The sequence below is a fragment of the Macrosteles quadrilineatus genome, unplaced genomic scaffold (genome assembly GCF_028750875.1).
Source record: "Macrosteles quadrilineatus isolate MER2022 unplaced genomic scaffold, UCM_ALF_1.0 Scaffold_4__1_contigs__length_99947679, whole genome shotgun sequence".
NCBI classification, from domain to species: domain Eukaryota; kingdom Metazoa; phylum Arthropoda; class Insecta; order Hemiptera; family Cicadellidae; genus Macrosteles; species Macrosteles quadrilineatus.
In genome coordinates, this window is record NW_026542597.1 from 61722439 (window position 1) to 61745388 (window position 22950).

The window sequence follows — 22950 nt, forward strand, 5'->3', positions numbered from 1 at the left end:
AACACATGTAGATACAAAAGTATTTTGTCAAAATTAAAAAAAGCTAAAAGCTTTGAAAAGCCTCAGCAACTTCCTTCAACAGAGTCAGCAGTAAAGTTTCACAGTCTGCGTGCCTATTTACAAATTCAAATATGGAAAAGGGCAGAAGATAGCATGATAACTACAGACTGGGGATGGACTTTGCAGGACAACATGTAAGTGCCCCAAACGATGGATTTGCCAGCAGCACCAGAGACATTGTTAAAAATGATTAGATGCAATTGCAAGACTGCTTGTAATTCAATGAGATGTGTGTGTAAAAAAAATGGATTTAACTGCACTATTTCCTGTCGTCATTGTTTAGAAAACAATAGTGAAAACAGTCACCAGTTTTCATTGGACAAAGAAAAGACGATGAGATTAGTATTTTTGAAAATGTTGACTAAACTTTTAAATCATTTGGCAAAATTATGTTAACACTATGGTAAAACTACGTTTATATGTTCATGTTATACATATTGTATGTAGGGATCTTTTTTTTGTAGTATTGAATAAAATTGTATGATTTAAATAACATATATTTTTTTATTACATATCCATGTCCTGGCTCCTTACTTATCCCTTAAAATGGGAGATTATTTAAATCATAAAAAAAATGTTCATAATCATAAAATCCCAAGTAAAACTGAAAATAAGTAGGAAACCACATAGCAAACAACTTTTAAATTATTTTGACGTACAATTTGTATTTTCTAACATTAAGTCATAAAAAAATGAAAATTTGGAGATTTTAATGAAGTACGGCTCTTCAAATTGCGGCCATACCATACGTCTGACAGACAAAATGCATATATACAAACTGATTGGCATTAAAAGAGCTACATATTTGCTAAAATAACGTTTTTGATAAAACTAACCGTTCTCGAGATATATGCCAAAATATATATTTTGGCATCCCTCTTGGCGGCCATTTTGAATTTTTGGGCTTGTTGCCAAGGTACGATTGATGGCGATTTTTGAGGGGTTATTAAAGACACTCATAGCTATCATTACCAAAAAAATTGCTTGTGTTGCAATTTTGTTGGGGTTAGGTCAAATTTTCTCATAAAATGATTCCACTATATTCCCACGACAAGTGTAAGGCGGGGAGATTTTTCTCGTGTCGCTGTTCCGATTTAAAAGACAAAAGCAATAATAATTCACGTAAGGCAATAAAGTACCGGGGATGTTATTGGGGGGGATAGGGGGCGGGGGGGGGGGGGCAACACATGTTACCGTTATTTACGGGTTGTCTGCGGGACGGACGATTATTGGGGCAAGTTGGGGGACATACATCACATTTGGGAAATGTGTAAACTGACGTTCGCATTAATTTAACATTTTAACAATGTTTCCGGCCACGAGTGTGATGACAAATGCTAGTGATCATGTATAAAAAGAATAATTTTATGCTTTCTTAAACACAGTAAGGAAATCGAAATTACTCTGAAGCAATACGCTTTGATAACTTACCAAGTGTATATTTTTCCACTAAAATTCCATCTCTATTTTCAGCTGAATTGAACAAATTTAGTCTCGTTAGAGAGAAAATTAATAGGCAAGCATATTTCTTTAAAAACTTTTTCAGCTCGTGTGCATCGCAGGGAAAATCTACGCATACTGTTAGAAAGATATTTCCCAGTACATGTGCAGAATCCCTCCATGAATTAAAATAGTCTCAAAAATGCAAAATAAATATATTTAATTTAAAATAAAATAAATTAACATGGGATTTATGGGTTGCCAATAATATTGAAATAAATACCCTATCTGAGTAAACCAATTTTAGACAGCTAAAATAAAAACCTAACACTTATTAAACAATGGTCAATGTTGACCGTCTGTTTGGTTGGCAACATAAATACTTTCTCCTTAACCAAAAACAATTCCAACTGTACAGTAATATAAAAGAACAAAAAAAATAATTTATACACTTTTAACTTCATTTACAAAACTTTTTTTTTAATAAGGAAAAAACAATTAAATAAAGTAACGTCTAACTTTTATACAGCTTTACGCTCATGGAAAACATCAGTCATACATGTGCCCCTCATTGATAACATAAAAGATTATATAGTTTTGATCAATTGCTCATTTAATTTGGTTTGGGTAAAAATTTAGTGAAATTTAATAAATCTTTTAAAGCATCAAACTTTGTCGGTGGGTTGATCATAACATAGTTATTTTCTATACTAAAACTGGCTACAAAGATTATTCTTTGGCGGTTTTATAGTTCAATTTTATTTAGAAAATATTTAACGTTATTTTCATTTAGATTTTATTGTCTAATGAATTCTCACTCAAAATGTCAAGAATTGGTTAATAGTTGTTATGGAAATATTGAAAATAATCAACCTCACAGCTCGTGGAGACTCAAAAGCCCAACTGTACAGACATCAATACTCAACTGAAGTAAAGATCGAAGGACTGATCAAAATTCAGGAAACGTTTAAGCGGCTCTCATATACACCATCGATTTTTCGCCCGGCTACAGTACATCAACTTCTGCAGTGCCTGCTCGTTTGGATCAGCTGATTATTTCAGTTGATATCAGCTGATTTGTATTTTTGTTTCAGGAGGCTTGCGGTCTAGAACGCCGGCGGGGATAGCAATGGAAATGTTTGAACAGCACCAAGGCACGCATATACTGCAGGTAAACAATTAAAAAATATTGTCTGAAAACACCTACAGAAAGTAAATAATACGTCTAATAACACTTGAAACATATATTTACACGTTACACTGTTAATTCATAAGACAATATGAAGTGTTGTTGACAAAGACATTTTACAATGTAATTTAATTTAAAAACATCAGAGCTAAAAAGGAGATTTGTTAAGTTGCAATGATGACTTTCAGTTTTACTTCTCCATGGCAGTTGATAAATGTAGTCACATACTTTACTCCGTAATAATGGTCTGCTTTAAATATTTATTTTACTATAAAAATAATTGTGTGGGCATAGACTCTTTATTTTAGCCCATTGTGCAATTCCCCCCAGTTTGGCTGTTTCATTACGGGACACCCTGTATACTTCTAGTCAAGGGTATGGGTTGTTCGTTTTTGTCCTTATCCGTAGTAGATTAACGTCTCATCGTGAACTTGAAGCATAGGTAATCGTTTGTGTTTAATGTATGTAGTACAAATAAAATACGTTTACTCACATATTTCAAATATCTATTATTTAAAACTATAGGCACAGAAAACGTACTACTATAACCCGTTTTCTGTGCTATAGGTCATCCAGTGGTCGAAAACTCGACCAAAAATAGTCGTGCAAACTACTCTATTTTCACGTCACGCTGTAAAAACATGTGATTGGAATTTCTTCCATTTACTTTGATTTTCTGTTTATGTTTCGTTGTTACTTTGTCATTAGTAAACTTATGGTAACCCATAAGGCCCATGTTATTTTTTAAATTTTAATAAGTTTTTGTGCTTATTTTGAGGCTATTTTAATATATAGATTTCAAACTATTAGATACTGATTGATATATGTAGGTGATAATTAATAAGATCAACCTTCACCGTTTATTTCTACGTGTAAACTTATTATGTTAATGACGATTACTCACACGAATGATGTCGATTCCCCTCAACGTTCAAATGAAAGTAAAGGTGGAAGATTTAAGTATTTTAAAAAGACGAGAACGCCCCAATCCCAACTGACAGTCCATAAACACTACGAGAGGGTCCGAAAAGAATGTCTTTGGGGTAATTTGCTGGGGTTAGCGCCGCAGTTTTCTCAATTTGTGCGTCAGCTCCGGTAAAAAATGACTCCGCAGTTCTATCGCCAAGGTAGATTTTACTTTTTAGAAAGTTTAAACAGTGAATAAATCGTTATTAATTGCAATAGTTACAAATTTGTATCTTACGGACGTTTTAATATAATAAATTGAGAAATAGTGCATTTGTTGATTCACCATACTTTAACGGACCCTGTGCATAAAAAATAGTGCGAAAGGGGGTGGTGATGATTTTTAAGGTGCTCATAAAAGAAGTATAAAATAATATTAATTTTATTTTTAAATTAGAGAGTGCCATAAGTCATCTTTTCTTTTATCAACCATGGACACATTACTGAATACAAATTAATGGAATGTGTATTTTTTCTTATAAATTTATATCAATAATGTAATAAATATTGTGCCATTTATTTTCGCCTACTGAACATAGAAACTGGAAATTTTGTAATTGTTTATTTGTAATGTTTTATACTAATAGAGGTCGTCCAGTGGTCGAAAACTCGATCAAAAATATGTAATGTACAGATTTCTCTATATTCACCCCACGATGTAAATAAAACATGTGATTTGAATTTGTTTAATTTGTTTTGATTTTCTATTTATCTTTCATTGTTATTTCGTCACCAGCAACCCATAAGGCCCATGTTAATTTTTAAATTCATTGTGCTTGTTTTTTATTCTATTTTAATTTTTTTAAGGAATTCTGTACATGTGGAGGAAAATATCTTTCCAACAGTATGCGTAGATTTTCCCTGCGATGCACACGAGCTGAGGAAAAAGGTTTTCAAGAAACGTGCTTGCCTATTAATACATAGGATAGTTCGTTTTCTATTCGTCTTTTGTTTTCAGCAACAGCTGGCACTGCTTGCAGTATGTTTTCAGTGGCTCCTGGATCGGTCCATAATAACATAATAAGGGCTATATTTGCTTCTCATATGTTAACTAACAGCTGTTTGGATGTTTCAGTCGCTGGATGGGTTCGCGTTCGCCCTAGCTGCAGATGGAAGGTTCCTCTACATCTCTGAGACTGTGTCTATTTACCTTGGCTTATCTCAGGTAAGAAACAACAAATACAAAATATAGTTTAATGTATTACAATTTAATATAAACATTTTTTAATGCTTCTAAAAGAAAATCACATGCTTTAAAAAAAAATTTGTTATCCGACACATTAGTCACACAGCTGAGGAAGGTTCCAAAGTTTTATGACTGAAATGGCTGCTAAAAACTTAACGACCTATCAGATAAAACAGAAGAGTAGGGTGTCAAAGAAAAAAAGATATGAAGACTGGGCTGGGTTCAGTGCTGGGCAATGGGTGCAAGGGAGGAACTATGCATCTACGGGAAATAGTGGATTTCGAAAGATAATGGGTTAGTAGGTAATGCCATTGCAGGCCTACGAAATAAAAGTGTACAATGGATCCATTGTACAGTCGACTGATATGGACCAGACACACTGACCAGATCCTCCCTAAACATTAAGAGGAGAGAATTGATATAACTTATACTTAATTTAATGACAAACTAATCCTCGGACACTATCTTTTAGTTTTAATTGGCTGATTGAAATATTATTATTTTGTTTCTGTTGTTCGTTATGACATGTTGTAAGATTTCTTAGTTTCGCTGTGTGTTTGTACTTCTTACACTGTTCTTACACTGTCAAATATTTGCTTGAAGTTTAATGAGTTCAGATATAACATACCGCAAATCCCCCTTATACCTTACACCTGAGTATCCTACCTCCAAATTAAGTTTCACCTCATGAAAACGATCACAACAGGAACGAGCGACGGTAGCGAGTTGGAAATTTGTCAAAGAGAAAATGAAGTGATATAAAGTCACCGTGGTTGTATAAATGAATGGCGGATGAGACGATGTGCCTGATACATGCAGAGTGGAGATGGATGGTGGGATAAACTTGTGTATGCGACGCTGAGCCTCTGATACCATCATCCTTGTCACGCGTGCTCGCTAGCTCTGTGAGGGCTTCCTTCCCAAGTGTCACCCTTTCCTTAGACCAAACTAACCTTTACTTTGTAGCAATGAGTGTTTTGGGAGTTACACAAGGAGGTGTTTTTGGTCCGATTTTCTTTGTGATACGATTTTGTTTTGTTGTTTTATTGTGTGATGGTTTATGGGGTACTTACGTATTATACGGAGGCCACTTATTTTACAGCGCGCTGCGGCGGTTAGGTTAGGTTGGGTTATCATAAGTTTTTATGACTCATCTCGTATAGTTCGATTCATAACGAAACTAGGAAAGTTCTACAAACATATTTATGATAACCCAACTTAACCCAACCGTCGCAGCGCGCTGTAAAATAAGTGGCCTCCGTATAATACGTAAGTACCGTTTATGGCGTTTTTTGTATTTTCTGTGGAAGGTTTAGTCAGCTTTACAGTTATTTACTTTTTGCAGATTTTTTTCAGTTTGCCACATTCCTTTGGTCTACAGTTTTTCAGTTAGTATAATAATTGTACACTGCGAATAAAATTGCTAATGAATAAACTAGAAACAACAATGGGATCGATGTGTCGTATTTAGACATAAGGAATACAACATCAATAATTTAAATTTTTGTAGTCACTTTTAATAAATAAACGATTTTCCTTAGTAGAGGACAACATGTTCAAATTATAGTTGACCTATTATTTATCAATTTATATTACTTTTACGGCCGATTTTGTTTAGCTTATTATAAGTTTGGGTCAATTCAATGAATACATGTTTATGGTATCTTCTATTCCACATGACAAAAAAAACGTCATTCCTTCTTTCAGAAAATCCCCCTTTACTGAACAAACCACTTCCATTGACGGGGCGAGAAAGTGAGAAGTAGTGTATAAAACAATACAGGTTCAATGTAAGTTTAAATATTGATAGGTTGGCAGCAATGGGCACGGTTGGCGTGGTGGCGCGAACGACGGCCATGTTTGCGAGGGAATGCACCTCACGTCCGAACCGCTCCGTGCCCGGAGTGGTAATGCCACTACAATCAATAGTGAGCTTCCAACATGGCGGCTCTTGCCCGGGTATCCTCCCGTACCCGCGATTTTATTAGTCCGACAAATATGTTGCGCCCTTTATGATGCAGTAAAGAACTTTTATAAAATCCCCTTTAGGGTTGAGACTTAAAGAAAATTTGGTTTTGAAGAAAAATTTAAAAAAATAGATCAATCATACAAATTTAGGCTGATTAAGCGCTAGCACAACAATCCAACAATGTTCCGCTTAAGATACAGTATGTATGTATAAGTGAACAACAACATTTAGGACACAGAATAAGGTTTGAGGTACAACATCCAATTGTCGCATAAGAAATAGAGATATGATTGAATTGTGCTGCATCGACAACGTGAAAAGATCTCCATCACCTGAAAGCCTGGAAGTTGGTTTAAATTTATTGCATATGTCATAAGTTGGCAAAATTTGACTATTTTTACAACATTTGATGACGTTTTTGAGATTTTAAACCTCTCTGGTTTTTAAGTATTTTAAACATCTCTCAGTTTTGATATTGCGATTTAGCTCATATTAAACTCCATCCTCATAAACGTCTTAATAGATCCTTATTGCATACTTAAACGATTATTGTATAGTAGCTCATTGCTTGAATTCACTGTGAATCTTAAAATGCGGAGAAATTATGTCATTTCAGTTAACTATTCTGTCCATAAATTACATTTTTCGCATCCAGATAACATTGGAAATATCGTCGCTTAACCGAGCTCCTTTTGATTGGAGGCACTGTAAATGGGAAATATCATCATTCACGGCTTTACTAGAGTTGTATAATATTACTTATTATACATACTTATATTTTACGCATTGGATTATGATTCACTATAGGCAATACACACCACACTCACTGTGCCTTATAATTAACCAAACATGTTTAGCTATATAACTCGAAGCTCCAACTGTTATTGACGCAACGTTGCCCCATGTTATATATGTTGTGAGGTCAGGTATCATGAGTCAGCCTGTAAACATTGGTAGGCTTGCTGACACACGAATACAACTGTATAATATGTTTATTATTGCAGGTTGAGATGACGGGCAGCAGCGTGTTCGACTACGTGCATCATCAAGACCACAGCGAGATGGCCGAGCAGCTAGGCCTAGGGTTGGCCCAGGGACAAGGCCTAGCGTCTCCTAGTAGCGCGGCCAGCGAGGAGGGCACCAACAACACGGCCAGCACGGCGAACCCTGACGGTAGGCCTAGACATTGATCAGCTGCAAACCATTGGTGGTTCAATCTTTAAATCATGTGTCTAACGCGATTCAATTGGACATAAATTAATTGTCGAGGTCTTCGATAACCGACGCTTTGAAGTGGTGTTAATACTGATAAACGTATTGGATAAATTCCAGCTATCCTTTTAGTGGAGCAATGCCTGGAGGGTTGACTTCTAGGGGATAACAATGCAACACAACACGATTGAGTTAAATGCAGATTAAGGATTAAGGTAGAAAGGTTTTCATGTTGTTGTTGTTTTTTTTTTTTTTTTTTTTTTTTGTCTGGCTAGGTTTAAACGTTGATGCATGAGAAATAGGTAAATTGACAGTAGCAGCAAACTACGTCTGAGGGTCAATTTGTTCAATTTTACTCTACCTTTGACCACGGATAGAAGTTTAGAACTAGATATTGCATTCCAATTTCCTATGATGAGGTTAGCCAGTTTTCGAATAAAACGTAATTGAGTTGAGTCTCTGAAAGACTGTGCTGTCAGATTGCAGATTTCTGATGTGTAATTTAATAACATTTTATATAGTATGCATGCTCGACTCACAGTTGGTACGACTGCGTGACGTCACCGTGTCAGTATCAGTGAAGGTCGCGACCAATCATCCGTGGTTCCTGACACCTGAGGCGAGCATCATCTTCACGCTTTGTTTAGTTTCTTTTCTCTTTCTTTATGGGCTTTTAAAATGATTTTGTATCGATAATGTAGCCAAACAGGGGTTTAAGACTTGCCTTGGTTGTGTTCATTTTGGGTTAATTCAAAATCAAATTAGAACTGGTATAGAGTTGACTATACTCAGCGTCTGTTCAGGGTTAAAACAGTTAATTCTGCCTCAACTCTGGAGAGTCTGTCATCCTCTAGGAAATTTCATTTAGATCCAACAATAAACTATGGTTAAGGTTAAGATCAATAAATTACCAAATCAGATTATATTGGCTATTTAACTATTTAAACAACTGAAAAAAATACCTAAACAATAATTAAATTGGTCCTTATCCAATTAAACTTTTAAAATTCTAGTGATATTATAGAGTAATGATTTTTAATATAACATATTTCCAACATGGGCTTAAGTTTAACAAAATAGAAGTCTCGGTCGAAAAAAAAGTGAGGGTTGAAAATCCTAGCCATCGTCCGTGTGATGAACTAAGTAAACAAATTGTTGTACATTATTTATCTTACTAAATGGGTTCCTAAAATGGTTTAAATTTATTTTAAGGCCCTACTCTGTTATAAATAGGTAAATAGTTGTTTCACAGAGCTAAAAACAATTTACATACTATGGTTGAACTAGGTTGAGTTTTAGTTCCATTGAAATTGGGACCGATTATGGTCAAATTAATATATTTTTTATTTGTGGGGCAACAAAATAAATGTTTTTCCTACGTGATTAATAAAAAATTAAGTTCCAAATTAATAATTTTATCAATGTCAAGCCAAAAGTACAACTATCAACCACGCAATAAATACATTTAAGTGAACACGTAGAACAACTCAAAAATGTTGAATTCGTTTTGCCACATCATTTATTCACTTTGCCCTTCTCTACTTGAAAAAATAATTTGTAGGAACACAAATTACAACATTTAATTCTCTGCTGCCCTTATCAAGTCGGTATTCCCATTAGTTATAAGAACAAACCCATCTGGTGTAAATTATAAAGTCAGTTTAAAACGACTCCTGGCTTGATAGCAATTGTGTTATCTGCAGTCCTTATGATTTACGAAAGGGTCATTAAATCTTACCCCTCTAGGGCGCTATTCTACTGTAAGGGCTGCAAGTGTTTACGTTAGTTGGGCTTAATTGTGTGAAACGTTTAAAGTTTTTTTTTTCTTTCCACCTTTTAACACATCGTCCATTCATATATTATTGGTTTTGTGTCATAAATATATCTATAATAATTTTAATTATGCTAAATATTTATTTTGCCATTGTACAGAGTATAGAACTAATTTGTATGTAAAATGTGTCCAGCATTTGAACATTTTGTTTTAATCGGTGAACTTATTTTCACAAGCATTGAATGGTAATACAGTATTTAGCTATAACTGATTCCCAGAATCGTACATGGATAGCTGTGTGGATATCGTGCTCATCAGTTCGCCTCTGTGTGGATATCGTGCTCACCAGTTCGCCTGGTAGCCAAAAAGTAGCCAGTTTGATTATGAGAAGTCAAAACCTTTTTATGATTTGACAAGACCCAACTGTCGGTAGGCGGTCATTGATGTTTTTATTGGTCCTGGCAAGCATCTGATCAGTCAGTAATAAGTTTGTCATCTCGTTCATTAAACACTCATCTTTCCCTGAAATGCTACAAGGTGTGTTGGCATTGTGAAAAAATTAAAATCCATCTATAAAGTAGGTTACAACATTATAAATTTATAAACACGTTTATCAAAATAAATGAATTGTTGTATATAAAACGGCTGTATAAAAATATCATGATTTTATTTTCAATTTAAGCATAATTTTAAAAAAATCCTCACCAAAACCCAAGAAAAGATAAATAAAACAATATATACCTGCAAATACTCTTCAAATTCTCCATTGTCCTTGTTTATTCCTTTCAGATAACTCATGCAAGTATGGGCAACCATTTATAATTTTCAATAAAGAAGGCGGTGTCATGATTTTGTAATGGTAGACAAACAGTTTCAAACTAGGTAGTTTACAGAGACATATCTTGTACCTGTTACACATAGATATTTATAATTAATCTTCTGTTTAATGTTCCAGTATCCTCTCTAATGGCACTAAACGCTACGTCAACATACAAAGGATTAGAGAGAGCGTTCTGTGTTAGGATGAAGTCTACATTGACCAAACGAGGATGTCACTTCAAGTCATCAGGATATAGGGTTAGTATCTTATAAACTCCTTAAAATTTTACTTATAGTTATTGCAGATTTTTTTCTGTAATCATAGGCTATGTAAATATTCGGTCTTATTGATTTTTTTCTACATCTTAGAATTAATAAATTGTAGAAAGTATTTGTTCATACACAATCATTATCATCATTCGTAATAAATTTAGCAGCTCCATTTGCAGGTTTGCAGAAGTTTTGCCAAGTTTCTAACGTTGTTCTGTCACACAAAGCTGACAATAATGTGATGTTAAATCTGACATTGTTTAAATATTCATTTGTAAAATTGATAATTTAGAATTGTATGTACAAATTTTATTGAAGTGCATGTGTATTTTTGCTTGCCTGTGTTTGGGGGTTTTCCACAGCAATTTTTACGTCTAGAGGGATGTCCAGCTGAAAACAGACGCCTATGTCACCAGGTCACATAAAACCATAGAAATTATTTAGCTGATATTATCAGGACCGTTTTTTAAAAAAAGAGGTTTTAAGTTTGTTGGTGGAGAGGGGTGCAATCATTTCTTGGGCCCAAAGCGCATCACATGCAAACCACTGGTCTGGGTATTATATATGAACTTTCTGAGTGTCTAAAATTAGTACATTTTTTTACCTGATCCCTTTGTAATCCCACCTGTGCTAGTTTCTCTATGCTGTTTAATGAATGGTAAAATAAATATGCTGAGGCTAATCATTAATTCATATGCCTGTAATTTATGAGCTGTTTAACATAAAAAATAATAATCAATGTAAATTAGCGAAGCCCACATTAAATTTTAGAAACAAAAACTAACTATGAGCCCTTAACACTTGAATTACATTCAAATATGTTGTATATCAACACCTATTCAAACTACGAGATTTTACCATTTCAAAGTTTGATAATATACGTAACAAGTTCACTACTCAGTCAAAACTGCCTCAAGTAACTAATAATAGAGTGGCTAATCCACTAAATTAACAAATGATTAGATCTTTACTGCACACTTTATTACCAAGACAATGAGCGTAAAGGGGATAGAAGTTTGTGGTGAACAATAACGAAACTGTGAAACTGCCTTCTTAAGACGTGTTGACGAGTGGAAATAGCCTCGCTCTTGCAGAGGGAAAGAAAATAGGGTTTAGAAGTAATCTAGAAAGGGTTGGGGAAGCTATAAGGGTCCTTATATGGGCTTAATTGGCTTAGTGGCTACACCGCTATGACTATGAACTGATGAGTTGATGAGGGACTTACAGGGTGTCTCATAAGATCTAACTTACCAATTTACTAAGATTCGGCTCGCTCTAAAATATGGTAGTTTAAATCTTTAACCGTCTAATTTTACTTTTGTAAAATAAAATTACTCTATTTAGAATTCATGAACCTGGTCTAAAATATTTTTATGATTTAAGTTATGCATTTAAAAAAATAATTTTTCTCTTGGTAAATATGGATAAAACTAGCAGAGTCCTTAGTACGGGGTTGGCGTATAAGTATAAAATGTCTATTGCAGTTATACTCGTGCTTTGCATATTCAATGGAAGAGGACACGTTTTAAGAAAATTTGGTTTACTGTATATTTATAGTATAGCACATCTACCATAGAAATAATGTTCTACCACTTTACTTAAACAATAGAAAAAGTAACGCTTTCACAGCTTTTTGGTGCTGCTTGGTTCAAATTAGCTATTGTCGCGAATAGAAAAAGAATTAATAGTGCTGCACCCTGTTGGTAAACCTTACTACCTTTTAATGCTATTAAATATCATAGAACCAACTTGTGTAGTTGAAACAGCTGGCAATATTCTTTAATTCCTTTTAAATATGAATACTCATAGGGTTAACATGGGATACTCCAGAGCCACTGGGGTGGAGCCCAACAAGATTTTTGAGATAAGAATATGTATGTATGTTAATCGGGAATGTGAACTATCATCATACCAAATTTTAACCCAATCCGACCAATAGTTAATGCTTGATTGAACCTCAAACAAACTAACACACAAACTTTCACACACATTACTTAGCAGAAAATAGAAGAATCGTACATTAGTACCGTATTATTTGAAAGTACTATATTGCACCATATATTATAGGGTACCAAAACACTATGCTTGAGAGAAATTGTATGGATGTCTGTGACAATTCAATGCATCATATGGGTCAAAATAAATATTTTAATTCCTGGCAGTATGAGTATCCAATGATATAACATATGTTCAGTCAGATCCTCTTAATCACATAATCATGACAGTATGAATCCTCGGTGAATATTGTTAGTTGGATAGGAATGGAAAGTTATTGAAAGCTTCCGATGATTTGAAACTTGGCCCAACTTTACTGCCATTGATCATTGGGATTATAATAATATCCTGGCTAAGACCTAAGCTAATCTCAACCAGTAACAAAACTACCAAAAGTCATCTCACTCCATTGTTTACTTACCTTGCATTCATATTAAGCTTAGAACACGCACAGGCCTTTAGTTTGCATAATGTTCATTGTGTGGGCCCGAGAGATGATTGTGTCCCTCTCCACCTACCTTGGGGGAATTTCTCTCTTCCTTACGCCAACCAAAAGCCTAAACCCTCCTGCACTCTTAAGCCTGGGCCCATCATTGAAGCGGCCCTGAATATACACCCGATTATGTGTAAATAATAAAGTAACCTATTGGTTATTGAACAATCAATAGGTTAGATGGTTGATTGAGATAATCAGACTAACTATTTCGCTCTGCGTAGGTGGTACTACTGCTGTGCAGACTGAGGCCGCAGTACACATTCTCACATAGCCGCAAAAGTGCGCCTCCGCTCATGGGGATGGTGTCCCTCGCCATCGCTCTCCCACCACCGAGCGTCCACGAGATAAGACTGGAGTCTGACATGTTTGTTACTAGAATCAACTTTGACTTCCGGATAGCCCACTGCGAACCCAGGTAATGTATTAAAAGCTTTTGGATGTGTACTGTTCAGGAATTAATTATTAGTGGGCCTTCATAAATGGTGATTTTTATCTTATTTATTCATTCCAACAGTAGAGTCATTCGTAATATCCTTGCTATCAACATTGCAGTTGGTAACAATCTTAACGTTATTTTTCTCTGACAGAGTGGCCGACCTGCTAGACTACACAGCTGAGGAGATCACGGGGATGAACCTCTACACCCTGTGTCATGGGGAGGATGCCAACAAACTGAGGAAGAGCCATATAGACTGTGAGTTATCAATGCCGAATAATCTCTATGGAGAATCTTGATTAAATAAAATTAATAAATAATGGAAATAATGGAGTGTTGTAATTAAAAATCTCATAATTTAAATTTACGAGGTAATTAGAAACCACTTTTGGTTAAAGCATAATTATAACTATAATTTAAAAGCATTTTACCAACTCTGTCGAATCACAGTCCAAAAACAATTAAATAAAATTTGATTTTTGTATTAAAGATTTACCTAAGCCCCTAAACATAAGATTTACTAACCGACTCCTCACATACTTATTTAAAACTGATTTTCCCCCAACTATCAAGTTCATGTTGTTTTCAATTTAGAGATAATAATAACCCAAGTTGGGCTCAAATGTAGGACAATATTATCATGTTCTGTTTGTATACTGAACACTTATCTTATCCATACCTTATGTACCACTTTTCACCATTCTCAGCTGTTGTAAACTGAATCCTATAATGTTCATTGTAGTACACCACCAAGATTATTTTCAATTTAGATAACAAGTTGTTGTATCTGTTCCAGTGATCAATAAAGGCCAAGTTCTAACTCACTATTACCGAGTGATGAACAAGAATGGAGGTTACACCTGGATGCAGACTTGTGCAACCGTCGTCTGCAACTCGAAAAACGCAGAGGAACAAAACATCATCTGTGTCAACTATGTTGTTAGGTGAGCAGTTTATGGTTTATTTTTTTTTTTTATTTGATGAATTTTAGCTTGTGGTAATACGCAGAAGGTTTGCAGAATCTAGTTTCTGCACAAAATTGTTGCCATCCTCATTCTATAAAAGGAAATACACTTGCTCATCATTAGAATAGAATCTTTTTTTAGTTCAGTGTATTTATCTTACACTTCAACCTGAAGATAGCAACACTATTGTGTTGAAACCAGTTGCAGATTGCTACCTGTGGATTTCCATAGGAATAAGTATTTCACCCCTATTTAATAGCCATCAACATAATCCGGAGTCATCTATAGTAGAGATCAAGAGATCGTGTCTATTTTAGTGGCGAGAGGAATTAGTATGTGCTAAAGAATTTGTTATTACATAACTAGCATCTAGGGGTGAGACTCCTGTTGTCGTTGGAAGCCTTTTCCTTCATCTTTCCAACACACCATTCCAATTGACTCGATCTATACCTTCAAGTATATTGTCTGGTCTTATGTTTCTTTCAAATGACTTTTGATCATACCTCTGTTTTCACATTTAAAGATTTTATCTGATGTTGCAGTGGGAAGGAGTACAAGAACATGATCATGGACTGTTGTCAGCTAGAAGAGAACATTGCTCAGCGAGGAGTCAAGAGAGAGGAGGCGGGAGGGAACGATCCAGAGAACGGCTCTCCAGATGCTGACAAAGGAGGTGAGGGAATACTCAGATAACTTAACTCTCAACTAAATATAAGTAGGCTACTCAACCTAACTGTACACATCTCATCATTGTTTTATCTTTTTTTTTTTGTTCAGCAAACCTATGATCTCACAGATCAATCTGAGGATAGCAACACTATAACAAAATATTTTTTGTGAACATCATTGAAATAGGAGAAGTTATTATTACTAAGCCATTGCTGCTGCCAACTACTATACTACATACATTTTACAACTCTAAAAAGGGAACAACATCAAGGCAAAATTATATTGTGAAACTTGTGGACAGCATCTTCAAGAATTTAAATCGTCTAATTTTTGAAAGCTGTTAGTCATGTCAAATCTCAATTGTTGGACATTTAAGTGGCTTCTCTTGATATTATTTTCATCACTTGTTTAGTTTAAACAGTACCCAAAGGTTACTAAAACAGTTAGAGTTCTCCTCGTATTATTCATGAGATTACCTAAAGATACATTTAGAATGTGTGTATCTTGTCAATGAATATAATGACTAAACATTAAAAACTATTTCTTGTTTTCAACAAGGTTTTCAGATTAAGAAATTTTGCCAAAAAATTAAATTGATATTCCTACAAAAATGATGATATTTATGTTACTTCAGAGGTGGAAACAAGGTATGTTCAGTTTCAAAGAGCTTTGTATTTGCAGATGGCCGCAACAGTGGAGCGTCCCGCAACCATGACCACCACCTCAGTCCGCCGGATCTGGAGGACTCATCAGAAGGATCCGGAGATCCTCAGAGAGGTAGAGGACACCTGGAGCATGCGTCTCAGCTACAGGCTCCAGACCGCACCCAGGTATGTGACTGTGGATTGGATAAGATGTATATAATGCTGATGCCGACTAAGGATAATTGAATGAATGATGTGACAGCATTGTTACCGACTAAAAGCAGCTGGTTCTTGAGTCAGGGCCATTTTATAGACTTAATTATCAAGGATAGCTGTATCAGATTTTCCCAGGATTGAAGAAGCCATCTTCTGATTTAAAAACTAGCCCTGTAAGATGTTGTATTGTTCAGTATTTAGAGACCAAGTGAAATTACAGACAGCTATATTCAAGAGTAGATATTATGACTTCTTTATTTTAACTTGAATGATATTCTTTTAAAGGTGTATTGAAGCACAGAATAAAGCCCGTTTTTTAATTGTTGTTCAGTATTATAACAACATATAATCCATCACCCAGAGATTACAAAATAAACTCTGCAACTCCAGAGATTAATGTGTGTTCGGATTGACAATGTGATTTATTGCTATAGTAAATGTTTGTATACATACTGTATTACCATTTCTCCCCCTCCCCCAAACAACCCTAGTTCCTCAACTGAAAATCAAAGCTGAACCAGTTTATTAAAATGGAAATATTTGATATGGAAATTTTAAAAATGAATAAAATAAATATGTTGAAATTAAAACACTTATTGGAAATTTGTAACAATATATTAGTTTGTAGGTACCTATCAGAGTTTATGAGGATTTATGAAAACAAAATTTTATTTGCATTTTCAGGTTTTGACTGCTAGACCACCAAAAAAAACAGAAGAAATTCAGCAGAGGGGCCAGAAGAGAAAATTGTCTGGAACACAAAGAGAAGACGAGAGCAGCTGTTGCAGCTCCGAGGATGAGGAAAGGCTGAGGAAGCGTTACCCGGTGCTGAGTCCAGCATCATCTTCATGTCACTCAGTCCCCGTGGGAAGTCCCAAGCCAACCATGGAGGAGAGCGACACAGGTGGAACCTCTGTCAAAGACTTGGAACACGCCATGTCCAAACATCTACCTGTGGCGCTAGACAAAACACCAACAGACTTCAGCACCGACACTCTTCTGAAGCAGCAGCAGAAGAGTACGATCCAGTGGATAGGAGCATTGCCTCAGCACGCTCAACCCGGGGCTCCTCTACCTGCGTCAGCACTGCTAAGACAGCTGTACGCAAACAGAGAGAGTGTGATACGCGCCAACGTCCACGCAGGCAGGACAGGGACGGCGGGCAGTTACTATACCGGAGACATGGGACCCCTCCCGACACCTCCTGGTAGCGAGGGGTCCTACGGAGATCAGTTTGTCCTCTCGCACAACCAGAAATCCGGAGACACTTTTGGAGGACTCGTCTCGTCCTACTCGGCCCCCGGCAGTTACACAGTGGACTACCACTCCGCCATGACACCTCCGTCGTCTGTATCTCCACGAGACAAGCACCAACAAGTGCACAACACGTTTGACAACCCTTCCTACACTGATGTTCTGCGGCACCAGTACAACCTACCCCTCGGTGCCGACAGTCCGGCGCAACCCCTACCCCTCAAGCCCCAGCCCTACCCCGTACACCCCACTGCCATCGACTACGCTACCTCAGGCCTCGATCAGTCGCAGTTCTATCACTCCGCGGGCTTCCATCTCTACCACCCTAACAAAACTGCCAACGCTTCTCCCGCTGTTTATCCAGAGACGCTAAAAAATAGTGCTAATTGGTACTCGACGCCGTCATAGTACGATTTGTTGTTTAAGCGGTTCTTTTGTTAAAAGTGTATACTATTGTGAGCGAATGTAGAAAGATTTGTAAATTATTAGTCTTAATGTATATAGAAGTGGATCGAAAAAGCGATACGGAAATACAGGAAACTTTATTCTACCGTGATTGAATATTAGAAAGTAATTAATTTTACTCAAGTAGTTCTGAGAACAGAACATAGAAGGATGATACTAATGACTTGTCATCTAGCTTTAAAAACAAAAGAGAACATTATTTTTAGTTGCGCATTTAACTTATTCTATGCTCATATAGCTTTAAGGAAGTATTTATTTTGTTTTGAATCAACCAAGGGTTGCATACCGAAATAGACTTAGATTTAACTGGCATAAGAAGTTTTTAGAAAAATTCATTGCGTTTAAAAGAAACAAGAATTAACCAGAAGACTAGTGATTTCACTCCTGGTCGGAAGATTGTGATATTCTCTTCTGTTTTTAAAAATTATTGTATAATGTAATGATACCAACAGTATTATGTACAGATGTGTAAAATTGTCCACCTATAAAACCACGAGCTTTATCTATTCGATCAATATTTTATGGTGCTTTCATGTGTTTTATGCTGCAGTTTTTTAATATTTTTTAAATAATTCGTTATAAAGTCTTGTATTAATGTAGTAATGTATTTACATTGTAAAATTTATTGTTTTGTCGAATATTCATGTTGATAGGGCTGAATGAAACATACCATAACTAAATTGTGTGAGGGCCATTGTCAATTTTAGGACCTTTGCACACTACACTGACTGAATTAAAAAATTAACTGCCTGTTTAAGGAGAATCTTTTATTCATCAAACAATGTGTCCCTGATCATACATTTTTTTAATGTTCTATGTAGTTTTATGTCATTGTCAGTTGATTGTTTAGGGCAATGTATTAAGCTTATTTATTTTGAAACTTATAATTTATTTTCTATAAAATGTAACTAGCATTAGCCTACATTGAAAGCGAAATACTTGTGAATAATTTAACAGGGCCCCAAATGAGTTTAAATTTTGACACCATTGAGGCTATAATATCCTTTGAGATCGAACTCTGTGACTTATTTTGGATACACATTTACTTCAATTTATAGAATTTTTAAGTTTTTGTACGAATTATTTTGACTCACAACTTCAACACTTTTCAAAATTTTCTGATACAGTGTAGTAGGAGATTATTTTTTACAACCAAATGTTGTACCTCGCAGAACAATAAATAATTTTAAAAATCTAACCAAATTTTTGACAAATTATTACAACAAAATGTTTTTAAGGAATATAGGTGTCATAAGGCAAAGTAAAAAAATAGGTGTGTTGGAATGGAAAAAATCAAGGTTCATTTAAAAACAACTGTGCAAACGTCCGTAATTGCAAACCTGAGGTATAACTGCAGCTCTCTATGTAGTTGAGGCATGTAGTAAAATACATTCCGATATGATTTCATGTGTTCTGTAAATAAATTAAAATATGTAAAAAGTTTTGTTTACGTATAAGTTAAACTTGTGATCATTATTCATTTTGTGACAGTACTTCACAAAACTAAATGGCGAAGCCAAAGTTTTATTATTTTGTTAGGTTCTTTGTTAAATCAACATGTTTAAACTTTTAAATATTTAAATTTAGGTTAGTTATTTATGCATGTATATTACACCGATGTATATGCATAAACAACAAAATCATTGTTGTACTTCTAAAGCATCTTTTGTTCAGTTTGATTTAGAGCTGTTTGTTATTATTAGTTTCTAGAAGAATCATCGGTTAGCTCAAAACTTGTGCAATAGGTAGTTCCCTCAATGTTTTCATATTGTGTTTGTAGGTTATTTGTTCATATCATTATAATAATTGTTAATTGAACCTAAATAAATGTTTTTTTGACCTTAATAAACTACCCTCCAGTTACTTGAGCAATGTTCTTGTTTCATTGATACGCTTTACCTATTTTTGCAGATGACCTTCTGTTCTATTTCTAATCCAAGAATATTAAACACACATCTTGTTTCAACAAACTCTATTTCAAAACTAAACCAATGTTTACAAAAATCATCTATCAACAAAAGATATTTAAACACAAATAAAGAACAGTCTTAATACAACATCCAGCCTCAAGATGTCTACATCTTCATGAAGCTCGGTACCGCCTCGGTATCTTGATGGACCTTCCGTAACGGGTAACTGTGCCAGCGTATGGACGATCACGTGAGTTAGACGGACAATTAAGGACCGTAGATGAACAGTTTTAAAGAATACAATCTTCTCCGTAGTATGGTGCAGGAACTAAGAACTTCCGGTTTCGTCAAATGGTTCTCTTGTCAGTTTCCACAAGGTAGGAACGTGGTTCGTTCAATTTCCTGACTACTTTACCATATCTACATAGATCTGTGATCCATACCATGCTTCCAGCTTCTAATTCACTTAAACCACTCGCTCCATGTCGTTTATCAAATTGCATCTTATACTTCGACCATCAGTCCGATTCGGTTTACCGACTTGAACAGACGTTTTATTTACCAAAAAAACATTAGTATCTGCGAGTTCACGTTTTTGGCGTTCTAGCTCCTCATGTTGGCGCAAGGTATTAACTGCTTTCTCCAGAGTCAATTGAGAGTCCAGCTGGAGTCTATCACTTAGAGCCTCATCTTTCATACCAATAATGAGGACGAGAAGCATCATCTCATCGTTTAGTTCACCCCATGCACACGTTTTCACAATGCCATGCAAATCTGTTATGAATTTTTCAGATGGATCACTCTTTTGCTTGTGTCTCAAAAAATATGTTCTCTCATAAATTATATTCTGTCTTGGCACAAAGTATTCATCAAAGGCCCGAAGAGCCTCGTCATAAGTATTAGGTTTTGGTGAAAACGAATAAAAAATATCTTCACTTCTACTACCCATTGTAAACAAAAGTACATCGATTTGCCGAGCGTCAGAAGTGCTATCCAAACCGCAACCCCGTCTGTACCTTTGAAAGCGATTCCTCCAGGAATGCCACTCATTCGGAGTAAAAGTGAACGTTTCCGGAGTTGGTAACGTGATATTGATCATCGGAATAGTAGTACACATAACTGCACTATTTTCTCGGTTTGCCTGTCATAATGCAAAACCTAGGCTAGTGAGTGACTCACCTTCAGTCTTTCTAGAATCCCTTTCTGAAACGTAGTTGAGTTCACTTTGGGCGTCGTCCTCACCGTTGTCCTCATACCTTTGCCTCCGAGTATTTTGTTTTTTTCTGCCCTTACTTGACATTATGAGTGGTTTTTGACTATCAGTTCGATAAAAATCCACTAAGCTGCCACCATGTTCTATTTCTAATCCAAGAATATTAAACATACATCTTGTTTCAACAAACTCTATTTCAAAACTAAACCAATGTTTACAAAAATACGTTTACAAAAATCATCTATCAACAAAAGATGTTTAAACACAAATAAATCACATGACTAAAAGAACAGTCTTAATACAACACCTTCATTTTAATTTTTTTTTGTCCAGATAGTAGCAACTGATAGGTTAAAGGAATCACAAACATACATTATCAATTGTTAATTCAACTTACACCTCCTAGTGATATAGTTGTAAAAAATAAATCACAAATTCCTCACTTTTAATACAAGACCTTGGTCCATGTTAGAAGAATCTGACATAATAAATCTCCTACAACAAAAACCAGAGCCAGAGACTATCAGATTCTTAAAATAAATTGAACAACTGAAACAAAACATATCTGACAACCATGACAGTATAAAATGCAATTATTGAGTCTTAGTGGTCTTAAATTAAAAACCAGTTTATAGCACTCACTGTCAACTCAACCTTGTTTAGATACAAAACATGAGATAATAAATATTAATTGATTTTATATTCTATATTTTATATTCTAGATTCAAATTTATAAATAGAATTTTGTAATTCTATGAATTTGAAGAGGTTTGAAAATCCTCCACTGTGGAATGGTTCCATGGAGAAGAAGCACTCCCATCAGCAGACAAGGGATGCTGAATTTATATCTTAATCCAAACTCCACCAACTTTAATTTGTGGCACACTTTGATGCGCACATTGATGATTTGGTCATATGAATTATGATCCTAACCAAATCGTTAACTTAACGATAACTGGACACATTATTTTAAACAGAGGAAACAATTTACCGCAATCCACAGGCCCTAAGAGCCAGCTTTGATGATTGTTTGGTTAATTAAAACATTTATAACACAGAAATATCTTAATCGTTCAACATATGGAATATTTAATATATATAAGTCAACTGGACACAACGTGAACTAACATTTGAATAAGTAACCAATAATAAATGACGGAATAAATGACATAGGGAATTTGACTACATGATCTGAAATTACATGTTAGTTAATTATTACTATTCTACGACACAATACCTCAAGAGGGGACCTCCCCACATATCCCACGAACTTAGCCCATCATGTTGGTTGATCCGTCGAACCAAGACTCTAGACAGACCGTTCCTTGACTAGCCTCACTCACCTGCTGGTGCGCGTGCGCGAGCAGTCCTGGGGCCCTATTTTTTTAAATAGTTGACTGTTGAGTCAATCGTCAATACTCAACTCAACCAACAACAGGATTTGGTATTTTTGAAATCCAACAGTTGAGAAATGAGTTGGGAATCACCAGTTGATTGACTCGTTTTGGAAATGAAGGCATACGATAGCACAAAATTTAGATGACTTCATTTTGAACTAATCACAATGCAGTGTTCTTGTGATCTTCAATCTAACCTCTTACTCTAAAATCTCTGGTTCCTTTTATGAGCTAATCTCAATCTACCATATTTTGAGACACTGAGGTAAACTGTCAACTCCGTCCGTAAGAGATTGAGGTTATGTCTTAGTGATTGCAAAAGTTCCTTGTATAAGTATTCAAAATAAAATTTACTATAGGCTAAATGCTTGTTTTAGGCTGTAGCTCATTATAGGTATACCCGAA

The 22950-nt window shown here is 35.3% G+C and overlaps 1 protein-coding gene across 2 annotated transcripts in view; it reads left to right on the plus strand.

Moving 5' to 3' along the window:
• Positions 1-19113, plus strand: part of LOC128991741 (protein trachealess-like) — a 217135-nt gene extending 198022 nt beyond the window's left edge. For both annotated transcript variants that reach the window (XM_054414894.1, XM_054414895.1), the window contains 10 exons: positions 2595-2671; positions 4731-4820; positions 7815-7983; positions 10752-10873; positions 13598-13791; positions 13964-14070; positions 14609-14756; positions 15320-15450; positions 16128-16276; positions 16991-19113. In XM_054414894.1, the coding sequence (XP_054270869.1) occupies positions 2595-2671; positions 4731-4820; positions 7815-7983; positions 10752-10873; positions 13598-13791; positions 13964-14070; positions 14609-14756; positions 15320-15450; positions 16128-16276; positions 16991-17968 (2165 nt within the window). In that variant the 3' untranslated portion in view covers positions 17969-19113. The remainder of the gene's footprint in view (positions 1-2594; positions 2672-4730; positions 4821-7814; positions 7984-10751; positions 10874-13597; positions 13792-13963; positions 14071-14608; positions 14757-15319; positions 15451-16127; positions 16277-16990) is intronic.
• Positions 19114-22950: the final 3837 nt, after the last annotated feature.